The sequence below is a fragment of the Salvia splendens genome, chromosome 7, assembly GCF_004379255.2.
Source record: "Salvia splendens isolate huo1 chromosome 7, SspV2, whole genome shotgun sequence".
NCBI classification, from domain to species: domain Eukaryota; kingdom Viridiplantae; phylum Streptophyta; class Magnoliopsida; order Lamiales; family Lamiaceae; genus Salvia; species Salvia splendens.
Genome location: NC_056038.1, coordinates 4,611,716 through 4,624,113, shown reverse-complemented (window position 1 = coordinate 4,624,113; position 12,398 = coordinate 4,611,716). Strand labels below are relative to the sequence as shown.

Sequence of the window (12,398 nt, the reverse complement as noted above, 5' to 3'; positions counted from 1 at the left end):
CACAACGCTGTCTCTATACCGTCTCTTAAACCGTCTCTTAACTACTATTTGAGCACTATTTGAGGGCCCCACTGTCCTTTTTTCCTCCATCTCTTAACTAAGAGACGGAGGCTGCAACGCTCCGTCTCTTAACCGTCTCTATACCGTCTCTTAATTACTATTCATTCAATTTAATTTATAATTTTTTTTAAAACCCAATTCAATTTAAACAAACACACTTTATTAAAATTAAAACAAAATTAAAAAACACACAAAATAAAAAAACACACAAAATAAAAAAAACACACAAAATAAAAAAACACACAAAATAAAAAAACACACAAAATAAAAAAAAATTAATCGGAAGGGCTAATCATCCTCCGGAGGCGGTCGAGGTTGAGGGGGAGTCGGAAGGCCAAGTTGTGCTGCCATATGCACAATTCCGTTCCACCAGGCCGCGTATTGGGAGTGCGAGAAGCGGGAAGTGTCCGCCATTGTGGCGGTCATGTACGCCACCATAAGTGTGTCCGAGCCTCCTCGCGAGCCCGATCCTGAGGCCGGCTGGCTTGATTCGCCTCGGCCCTTCCTTGCTCTAGCCGCTTTCGCCGCCTTCGTCCCTTGCGGCCGACGGCGCGTACTCGCGGATCCTCCTGCATCGCCGACCGTACCCGCAAACTCCTGGGATTCAGCATCATGTTGGCTGATGCCTTCAGCAGTGTCACCACCAGACGCACCAGCACTAGACGAGTATTGGCCACTCGCCGTATGCTTTGTGCGCTTCGAGTTTGAGCCCGAGCTGGAGCGGAAACCGCCGGCCCATCGTTCCTCGTCCTTGACGGCGCGCCAAACATCAACAAATCTGAATTGATGTCCCTCGTCCTGGTAGTAGGCGCGCAAAGCGGACGTCAAAATGTCGGTGGCCGTGGCGCCGCTTTGGTAGCGCGCCTCTTCCGCCGAGTAGATGCCGCAGAATTTTTTGACCTGTCGGTCGACTCGGTCAAAGTGACAGCGGATCATTTTAACTGTGCGCTTGCGGGAGCGGTTCGGCTTTATTTGGTGGTAGACCTCGACAACCTTTTCCCAGAAACACTTCCGGGTTTGTTGATTCCCGACGATGGGATCGTACGAGACCGTGATCCAGGCGTTGTACGCCGCCATCGTTTCGAGGTTGTTGTACGGATGTCGGCCAAGATCCTCTTCCTCTTCTTCCTCCTCGTCCTCGCCCGTCTGGGGTTGTACACTGCCTCGGCCACCTCCACCTCCTCGGCCACCTCCACCGCCTCGGCCTACTCCCGGCGTGGGATCAACTGGAAAATCCTCCCGGATCTGGGATAATCCCTGCGAAAACCGCGGGACGTTGGGACGAACATATGCATCAAGGTCAAAATTGGGTGGTTGGTACCCCCCCGGCGTCGCCGAACCCTGGGTCCCCGGCGTTGACGAACCTCCACCGCCCAATGTGTTGATCATGTTCTCCCAATCGCCGAATGAGTTGAGATCCCACCCGCCGGAGCCGGAGCCGCCATAGTTGCCCTCGCCGTCGCCGGACATCTTGAGTTGGGTTATGAAAATTTCAGCGAAAATTTGAGAGAAAATTTAGATGATATGAAGAATAGATGTGTAGTTGTGTGTAAATGAGGATGGGTTTAGGAGTATTTATAGAGTAAAAAATTTAATAAAAAACAAAAAAAATATAAAAAAAAAACAAAAAAACGGTAATAATACCGTTACAAATTTTTTTTTTTTATTTAAATTCTATTTTTTTTAAAAAAAAAATATTTATTGCGTCAGCACGTGACGACGCCTACTCGCGGGCCGGCGAGTGGGCGTCACGCACGACGCCGGGCTGCGCCACGTCGCCGAGGCGCGTGGCGAGCCAGCTCGTCTCCTGGCTCGGCGAGACGAGTCGCGCGACGAGACGCCCGACGAGACGGGACGAGATGGAGGCTGCAACGCGTCTCGCCGGGGTCTCGTCTCGCTGAGACGAGACGCGAGACGCCGGCGAGTCCCGTTGTGGATGGTCTGATGTTGCTCTACACTACACATAGTATTATCTACACTTGTTTTTTTTATAAATGTATAGTACTATTAGATTTCGAAGAAATTCCATATTTTTTAATATTAATATGTGTTATATACATATTGATTACATTACAATTTTACAGGTGATATATATTTGTTCTTAGGTAGGTAAACTTTTTTTAATTTATTTTAGCACGAATCTCTTCGGCAACGAGCACGTGCAAACAGGGTGTAATTTAATCATGCACTGCAGATTCTTTCTATCCAAATCCATTATATTCTTTGAAAAATAAAAGATTTTGTTCAAGAATAATTTATTTACCAAAGTATATTCTCGATGCTGATAAGTATTGCATTGCTACCACATCTTTTCAATTAATTAAAGTATGAGTAAATAATAAACAATAAATCTGAAGTAGACATACGTACTATGCTATAATCATATGGTTATCAAATGACCTTGGAGTTTGCTCAAATAATATAATCAATAATTTAAACTATTTTTAATTGATACTACAAGATTCCATATTCGAACTTCATTTTATAATAACAAAAAGTGAGTCAAATCTTGATAATGTAATAAATGGCATTTTCTTTTTACTAAATCACTAAAATTAACAAGAAGTGACACCATTATTTTAGGGATACTAGGTGAAATGAGACAAAATTCGTTACATCTTTAGTTACACCCACACTTGCGTCAATAACAAGACTCAAGACTAAATGCCAATATTTAAAAGTAATATTCAAAACTGGTTGGATTAATACAATTTAAATCGAAAAATATTGTATTAATGTGAAATGAGTTTCCATCAAATTTTATACACTAAATACAATTTTATACAGTGCTATATATAGTGTAACACCATCGTGTCAAAAGAGACGCAATGCTAAAAGTTCAGTTAAAAGATATCAGACTATCAGTTATGATTGCATATTCTTTCCATTTTTCTTATAAGAGAAAAATCCTAATCGAAAATTGGATACTAAAATCCAAACATACCACATGACTAATACGAAAGTAGCTAAAATTACAACTTTTCACCTTTGTCTGCTCAACTTTATGAAACATGTACATTCCCAACGTTATCTCCCAAAATTATTAATCTGATAATAGTATTATTGAAGGCCCGCATAAAACGACATAATCATAAATCATTCTAGGTATTAGCAGGGGATTTCACATTTCATTAAATCTAATAATCCAACCCATTCCGAAAAAAAAATACTAATATAATATAATAATCATATTGTATCTCATTTTTTGGCAATTAATCACCGCAAGGTGGCTACAATATTTACAAACCTTTTTTTTGGGGGTGGGGTTAATTTTTTTGTACATATTAGTGGTGTTTTTAAAAATATCTAATACATAGAGTAGGAGGATTATGAGATCAATTTAATTATTTTTATTTGTATGCATTATTACATTGTTAAATATGTCCTCAGTCCTCGTATAGCTAGTAAGTTACGTTTATATTATTGAATTTTAAAAAATCTTCACATGAAGTTAAAAGTTTTAGTGGTTTGGTTTGATGTCCTATTCATGCGAGACCTGTCGCAGTTTACATAAATCTCGTACTATTTAAAATAATTATTGTATTAGAAATATCCATTTAAAGTTACGGCTCACAAATACACAGGACAAAATTGAAAATAAATCTAGATGAAGCGCGGTTTCCTATTTAATTAAGGTTAATTAATGGTGAAATACGATTTTAATACGATTAAAATTTAATTATATGAGCTCATCAAAAAGTCATATTAATTCCTCCCGGCCATCGTAATTTCGACTTACTGAGCTCATTTGTAAAAATTTACTAATAAAAATATAGTACTATAAGTTTAATCATTCAACTTATTGACGTAATATTGACACAATTTTCGGAACCATAACTGTGAGGGAGCGAATAAAGGTTTTGTTGAGAGTATTTATTGAATTGTGATATTAATTACGTAATATTACAAATATAATAGTAAAACTTTTACGTGTGACAAAAGTTTACAGATGCATCTGTACGTGGTTATATATTTTGCTACGCGCAGCAAATTTTGTGACATTCTTATGTTATCTACTAAAATCATGTCACTTCTATTCATTTTGTTCCCCCCCTATTGATTTAAAATTGAAGAAACGATAAAAAAAAAACAAGTGCAGTCCATATCCCCTCCATTTTCTCTTGTACTACTACTTATCTCCTATATGCATCCTGTGCTTTTTTGTCGCCAAAATTTTAATTGTCACAAATCACCACAAAACCAACATTTTATACTACCATACTCCTACCAATTTTTTTAATGATTTAATAATATACTATTATACTCCTCAAATTTCATCAAGCTCCGCCATATTTTTGTGTTCGAAAATTTATAAATTTTTTTTATAGAATTCAGTGATGGATGCATGTGAATTATAGGTGTACAGGCATGGGATGCCAAACCTTTTCGACAATTATTCTCCAAATTGTTGTACCTCAGACCGATCACCCAGTTTTTTTCCCCTTTTAAAAACTGCTAAGTTTCAGTCCAAAAATCATATTCTCACATTTTTGCAATTACAAAAAAAAATCTGGCAAGTTGCTTCAAGTTGAGGAATTCCTGCTTTAAGGTAATGCTTTGTTAATTTTATACTACTACTAGTTCGTATTCATATATATATATGTATCTTTCTGTTTCGTGTACATTTGTGCATGGATTCACATGTTTGATCTTCATTGTGGGTACGTAATTAGTATAGTGTTATAATCAATAATCAACTACTATATGGATTCCTGTGAGTATAGTTTATGTATAGTCATTTTCATTCACACCACACTACTTTCTTTAACATCATCACCTACCTACAATTTCGATTTTTATTCAATGCCTCTCTTCTTATAAACTCTTGACTTTGCTTCTTTTGATCTACCATTCAAGTACTATTAAATTGTATATTCATGAAATTGGATAGGAGTACAATATATTCTGACCATTCTGCCCTCGTAAATTGTGAGGTTCTCATAGCTCCGTGCAGTGCGGGTTCGAAAACGACACACACATTTGTCTGCCCGAAAAGGCGAAATTCCACTTAAACCCCCATCATCTGGCTTATTGACTCCGGGCATCATATAAATAAAACATTCTTCCTCCCAATAAGTGTGTTTGAAAATGAAATTTTCCTCTAAATAAGTGTCTCATTTCTACCCATACATTTAATTAGCTGGGGACTTATCTAATTAATTAATTAATTAGTTAATAGGATGAAAGCAGTATATAGTGAAGCGGTCACATGTGAAGCAATAGTGACAAAACATCAATCTCTGCTCTCTCAAGTCTTGCCATTTTCATGACAAGAAAATATCACACAGAATATAACAAAACAAACATGCATGAAATTCAACTCTGATCAATCATAAATCCCCAATCCCTCAGTAGTAAGTAATTAATCCGATGTTGATTATCTGAATCTTGCAGCTATAATGGAAGGCAACAAGCCCCTAATCCCACCGCTCCCTAGAGACCCCCGCGGCTCCCTCGAAGTCTTCAATCCCTCCGCCGCCGCCACCGCCGCGCCGGCATCTCCGTCAAATCCCGTTTTCCGGCAGGCCCCGTCGTGGAAGAGCTGGTCCAGCAACCCGGAGCCGGAGCCGGAGAAGCCAGGCTTCGCGTCGAAATCGGGAAGAGCAGCCGCGTCGAATCCCGACGGCATCACCTCATGGATGGCGCTCAAGGACACGGCTGCGCCGCCGCCGCCGCCGCCGAAGGCGCTGGGCGAGATATTGAGCGAGCATGCGGCGAAGGGGACTGCCGTCGGCGCGGCGGCGCAGAGGGCGGCGGAGTGGGGATTGGTGCTGAAGACGGATGAGGAGACCGGGAAGCTGCAGGGAGTGAAGGTGAGAAACTCCGGCGACGAGAAGGGGAACACGCGGAGGGATTCGAATAATTCTATCCGAAGCTCCGGAGATCAGTCCGATGATGGGGGAGGGAAAGAGAGGGGCTTTCCGAGGGTTTCTGAAGATCTGAAAGATGCATTGTCGACGTTTCAACAGACGTTTGTGGTGTCGGATGCGACCAAACCCGACGCCCCCATCATGTATGCGAGCGCCGGGTTTTTCAAGATGACCGGCTACACTTCTAAGGAAGTTGTAGGCCGGAATTGGTAAATAATTATTTATTTAATTTACAATTTAGTAGATAACTTGTTCTTATCATGTTTTGACATATCACTATTAAATAGCCTCTTAATATTTGGGAGCGATGCAGTCGGTTTTTGCAGGGGAAGGAGACGGACCCGGAGGATGTGGCGAAGATTCGGGAGGCCTTAGAGACGGGGACGAGCTACTGCGGGAGGTTGCTCAACTACAAGAAGGATGGCACTCCCTTTTGGAATCTTCTCACTATCACACCAATCAAAGATGAAACTGGCAAAGTCCTTAAATATATCGGGTAATATTAATGTTTCAACATAAATAATTGTACTCTACTAGATAAAAGGTAGTAACGAATAATTTGAGTTGAAATTTACCCTTTGATTTTTCACTATGTATATGTCTTTATTTGGCCTTCAAATTAATAAACGGAACACGCAGGTTGAATAGTGATGGACGTCCCAACTCAATTAAACATATTCTACCTTTTTCTGGGCCCAATTTTGCATGTCTTCTTCCTTTGCCAGTTGTGAGATTTTAATACCATTAATACAAGATTACCAGGGTGGCCATTTGCAATACGTGAATATTTTACTATTTTATTGTAAATATCTGTATAAAATTTAACCATGATTGTAATTTTGATTTTTTTGTATGTTTATGTTATATGTGTATTAGATAAATGTTTTATCATCGTAAGTATGAGATCTACTATAATTTTGTTGAATTAATTACTAGATCATAGCGTGGTCCAGCAAAAAATGTCATAATAATTAGGGTATAAAATTGCGGACCACTTAGTAGCCAGTGCGAATATGTACGTCTCTGATCTATACGAGTCATGTATGGGCAAAAGTTATTAAGATGTGGGATTTGATTGAGAAGATTTTGTGGAACAGATTGCTATTATTAAGATGTAGCCTAGTATCCCAATATGTACGTCTTTTATCATGTGATAATCACAATTGCTATTTGATTCAGACGATTTTCTGTAATTTATATATGTTAGTGTTACAACACTATGGCGGTTATTAAGATGGATAGAATTTGAAAAGTGGATTGATTAAGATGTGAAATTTTGGTGTATTGGTGCAGAATGCAAGTGGAAGTGAGCAAGCACACCGAAGGAATCAGGGAGAAAACTACCCGGCCCAATGGGCTTCCCGAATCACTGATCCGTTACGATGGTAATCCACCTTTAATTAAATATCAATAGCGATTCCTTATTTATTACAGTAGTAATTTATTTTGGTGATCACGATAACTTAAATATCTGACCTTTTAATTAGAAGAGAAATTTTTTTTATCAATTAATGTTACTTAAAACACATCATAAATTTTTATTTATATTATTAATTTACATAGGAGTACTACATAAAAATTAAATTTTGATTTATTTATATATTCCTCTATAATTACGAATAAATTAGTAGTAGTGAATACTAATACACTAAATTTTAATTTACTAAGTTATTGATAAATTTGATGACCCCCATACACTTGTGCTTTTGGAGGTATGAATATAATATTAAAATAAAAATATTGACTATTAAGGAATATACTTACAGTTCTTTATAAATATAATCATTTTTTTTAATATACGAAATACTACTACCATCACACTTTTAACACACTACTATAGATTGCTTATGCTTTTACTTATTTATTCATTTATTTTTATGTTAGATTCATGTTTCTTTTTGGCAAGATAAATCAAAACATCAGAACTCAAATTTTACTGTGTAAATATACAGTTTTGTACAACGTAACGTACAAAGTTCTTGGATCACACCCCAAAAAGTAAAATATGATAAAATAAATGTACATATTAGATAACTCATCTATATTGGAGTTCTATGACACAAAAAGATATGAAATCTGTGTTCGTATTATATTTTGTTTATTTATCTTTCCTACCAAACGTGGAGACTTCAGCCACTTTTTTATATAGTGTTTTGACTCTTTTACTTTGGACTGAATAGCTCGGCAGAAAGAGATGGCGACGAGTTCAGTTACAGAGCTAGTCGAAGCAGTGAAGAGGCCTCGACCAAGAGCCCTCAGCGAGTCCACCAACCGCCCCTTCATCCGCAAATCCGGCGACAACGAAATCTTCGACGCCCCAACCCGTCGGAGCTCCGACGACAAGCCGCCGCCTGTCCGCCGCCACTCGCATACCGGCACTCGAACCTCCATGCAGAAGATCAACGAGCTTCCCGAAAAGCCTCAGAAGAAAAACTCCCGCCGATCTTTCATGGGGTACGTAAATTTTTCCTATCCACACAAAAAAATCATACTCCCTCAGTCTCTAAAGTTTGTCACATTTTAACCTGGCACGAGTTTCGAGAAATATAATGGAAAACTGGTTGCTGGAGTAGTTTTATAATAAAATGTGGGTGAGAATGAGTTAGTGGAATGTGGGGTCCATTGGCAAATATGGTAAAAGTAAAAAAGTGAGCGGACGAAAATTAAAATATGTGCCAAACTTTCTAGGACGAGATGCATGCAATGATGGGAACACTCATTCTTTCATGCAGGATTTTGAAGAAGGGGCGGCGCTCGAGCACTGAAGATCTCGAGCCTGTGTTCAATGACGACGAGGAGAAAGAGAACGGTTACTCCTCGGAGAGTGAGGACGAGGGGAGGCCGGACAGCGTGGATGATAAAGTAAGGAAGAAGGAGATGAGAAAGGGTATCGATTTGGCCACCACTCTTGAACGTATAGAGAAAAACTTCGTCATCACTGATCCAAGGCTTCCTGATAATCCTATTGTAAGTTAATTAATTACCCTTTTTGTTGGACTGATTTTTAATTTTACTTTTGAATCTAATGGTGTTTTTGTCTAGATTTTTGCTTCTGATAGTTTCTTGGAGTTAACAGAGTATTGCAGAGAAGAAATCTTGGGTAGAAACTGCAGGTAACTTTACTATTGAAATTTCTAAAAAGGCCAAAAACATAAACTGAAACTTGCTCTTTTGTAGATTCCTTCAAGGGCCCGAAACTGACCCGTCGACGGTTAGGAAGATAAGAGACGCCATCGATAACCAGAGGGAGGTCACAGTCCAGCTCATCAACTACACTAAAAGTGGTATGTATGTAATAAGATTATGCCTTACTGCGAAAGGAGTAGTTTTGAACAAATATTTTGTCTGCTTTTCTAATGAATTCAATAACAGGCAAAAAGTTCTGGAACTTGTTTCATCTGCAGCCTATGCGTGATCAAAAGGTAGGAGTGTTGATCACTGTATTAGGTAGAAGGCGTCCATTTTTAAACATGTTCTTGTTCTTGAATAGGGAGAGGTGCAGTATTTCATAGGAGTGCAGCTAGACGGAAGTCAACATGTCGAGCCGCTTCATAATTGTATTCCTGAGGCCACAGCAACAGAAAGTGCAGTACTGGTGATTAACTTTCCTATTTCTCTATATAGTTGAGATGGCATTTGATGGTTGAAGTGGATTTATTTTCATATAATTTGAGTTCGGATGAAATATCTGATTTTCGTTTTCTCAGGTGAAAGAAACTGCTGCAAATGTTGATGATGCAGTCAGAGAGCTTCCAGATGCAAATACGGTCAGTTATATTTCCGATATATAGTTTCCTATATTGAATTTTTTCTTATGTTCCTCCTTTTTGAGGTGTTTGTCTTATGTAACTCAACCAACAGAAACCTGAGGACTTGTGGAAGAATCATTCGAAAGTTGTTCACCCAAAGCCTCATAGGAAGGACAGCCCTTCCTGGCTAGCTATTCAGAAGGTGCAGTGTCATGTTTAACTGAGAATCTTCTATTTTCTGAATATTAGGAGTATTTTAGCTAATACATATATTAATATTTGAAGATTATATGATCATATATTCATATCTGCTACCTTCTTGAACATACTAATCTGATATACGCATGTCTACAGATTCTAGACAGTGGGGAAGAGATAGGATTGAAACATTTTAAGCCCGTGAAACCACTAGGAGCCGGTGATACTGGAAGGTATGTGTGTTTTCCATGATATTATGTTGTGAATAAAATTGATATCAGCTGATGCGGCTAATGAATTATGTCCTTGCAGTGTGCATCTCGTAGAGCTATGTGGAACGGGGAAATACTTTGCAATGAAAGCAATGGACAAGGGCATGATGCTTAATAGAAACAAGGCACGGAGCTCAACTCTGTCATTTGTTTGCTTGTTGTGCGTCTGATTGATCGCTTATGTATCCAATTTTTCCCTAACGGTGCATCTCTGAATCTGCAGGTGCACAGAGCTTGTGCGGAACGAGAAATCCTAGACATGTTAGATCACCCGTTTCTTCCGGCTCTGTATGCTTCATTTCAGGTTATATAATTGGCATTTGAATGTAGTATACAATTAGATTATATAAGTGATGTAGACGATGTTCGAACTAATTTTTCCGTTAAAACTTATTTACAGACTAAAACTCATATCTGTTTGATTACTGATTACTGCCCCGGTGGAGAGCTCTTTCTTGTACTCGACAGGCAGCCTACAAAAGTGCTGAAAGAAGATGCCGCAAGGTAAACACAACCTTGGTTATTACACGTGACAAAATTCGCTTGCAGTCGTAGAAAAGGATTCTAATGCACCCCTATGATTGTTATTTCTTTCAGATTCTATGCTGCTGAAGTCGTAGTGGCACTGGAGTATCTTCACTGTCAAGGTATATATAACCACGAGATTTATATATCAACTAAAAATAAGATTAAGCAGAAAAAAAAAACACTGAATGAATTTCCTTCATATCACCATCTTACTTTCTTGCTGCAGGCATAATCTACAGGGACTTAAAGCCGGAGAATGTCTTACTTCAAGATAACGGGCATGTTGCTCTCACGGACTTTGATTTGTCGTGCTTGACATCTTGCAAGCCACAGGTGTGTTTTCATCTTTTCTAAAATCTACCATTTTAGAGATGATAGCTTTAACTGATAGAGTTAATGTACAATGCAGCTGCTGGTCCCAGAGATAAATGAAAAGAAAAGGAGTCAGAAAGGTCAACAGCCTCCCATCTTCATGGCTGAACCAATGAGAGCATCGAATTCTTTCGTTGGTACTGAAGAATACATAGCTCCGGTTAGTATCATCTCTACTTTTGTTTTTGTCCTCAGTTTAGAATCTTCGCCTACTTACTCGTTTGATCGTTCTTCCCAACAGGAAATCATCACCGGTGCTGGCCATACCAGTGCAGTAGACTGGTGGGCACTTGGTAATCATGCTACTTCATTCTTTCTCTGAGATTAGACATATTTGTTTTTATACATAGTGACTGATTTCTTCTTATTGCTTTGTAGGGATTCTTTTATACGAGATGCTGTATGGATACACCCCATTCAGGGGAAAGACGAGGCAGAAGACATTTGCCAACATTCTTCACAAGGACTTAAAGTTTCCAAGAAGCAAAGAGGTTGTCGTTTTTGTAGCAATTTCAGATTCTTTCATTTGCATAAAATCCTAAAACTAAAAATAATGCAAACTCAGCTCTCAAATATTGTTGTAGTATAATGCAATGAACAAGAATTTTGGCTTGCTGCAGGTGAGCCTTCAAGGAAAGCAGCTGATGTATCGACTGCTACACAGAGATCCGAAAAACAGACTAGGATCACGCGAAGGAGCTAATGAAGTTAAGCAGCATCCATTTTTCCGCGGGATAAATTGGGCTCTAGTTCGTTGCATGGTAATTGCAGAAACTCTGCCTTTCTAGTATCTGTCTCGACACGATTCATTTTATGTAAAGCTACGTTTCTTTCTTGCATACATGCTTCGGAAATCAGACTTGTTTCCATGCTTCATACATTATATAAATGGACTAAAATGATTTTTGAATCCTTCAGAGTCCTCCTACACTTGAAGCCCCACTGTTTGAGGAGAAAGAAACGGTTGATCCCGGGCTCGATGATCTGCAGAAGAATGTGTTCTAAAAGGTAGTTATGCACTCCTTGTCAAGGTTTATGCAATTGTGGTGGCTGAATCGGATGATCCTGATAATGTTGAGCTCACCTCTTAATTCGTTTTTTCTTCGGCATGTTGTTGTAGACTAATCTTTTTATCCTTTTTTCTTTCGATCTTTGGAAGTTGTGAAATAGTTTGTTTGTTGTATCTCAATTCTTTGTCACATGTTGTAGCGTGAGTTTGTCTTGTTTTGTGCATTGTTAAGTTGTGCAACAATAAGGTTGTTTTATATGCTTCCTATTCCCAATTTAAGAATTCATGATTCATGGTATTGAAACATCGTTTGGTAAACATAAACAGTAAAATCTGAAGA

The 12,398-nt window shown here is 38.7% G+C and overlaps 1 protein-coding gene across 1 annotated transcript; it reads left to right on the top strand.

Moving 5' to 3' along the window:
* Positions 1–5,275: 5,275 nt before the first annotated feature.
* LOC121741352 (phototropin-1-like) lies at positions 5,276–12,356 on the top strand. Its single transcript, XM_042134076.1, has 22 exons — positions 5,276–6,139; positions 6,244–6,426; positions 7,224–7,315; positions 8,111–8,384; positions 8,663–8,897; positions 8,973–9,043; positions 9,108–9,214; positions 9,303–9,352; positions 9,421–9,525; positions 9,638–9,697; positions 9,792–9,881; positions 10,034–10,110; positions 10,190–10,274; positions 10,373–10,453; positions 10,550–10,653; positions 10,747–10,796; positions 10,904–11,010; positions 11,087–11,209; positions 11,291–11,342; positions 11,428–11,540; positions 11,670–11,810; positions 11,968–12,356. Exons 1-22 carry the CDS (start codon positions 5,460–5,462, stop codon positions 12,052–12,054), a joined length of 2,967 nt encoding a protein of 988 aa, XP_041990010.1. The 5' UTR covers positions 5,276–5,459; the 3' UTR covers positions 12,055–12,356.
* The last annotated feature ends 42 nt before the right edge of the window (positions 12,357–12,398 follow it).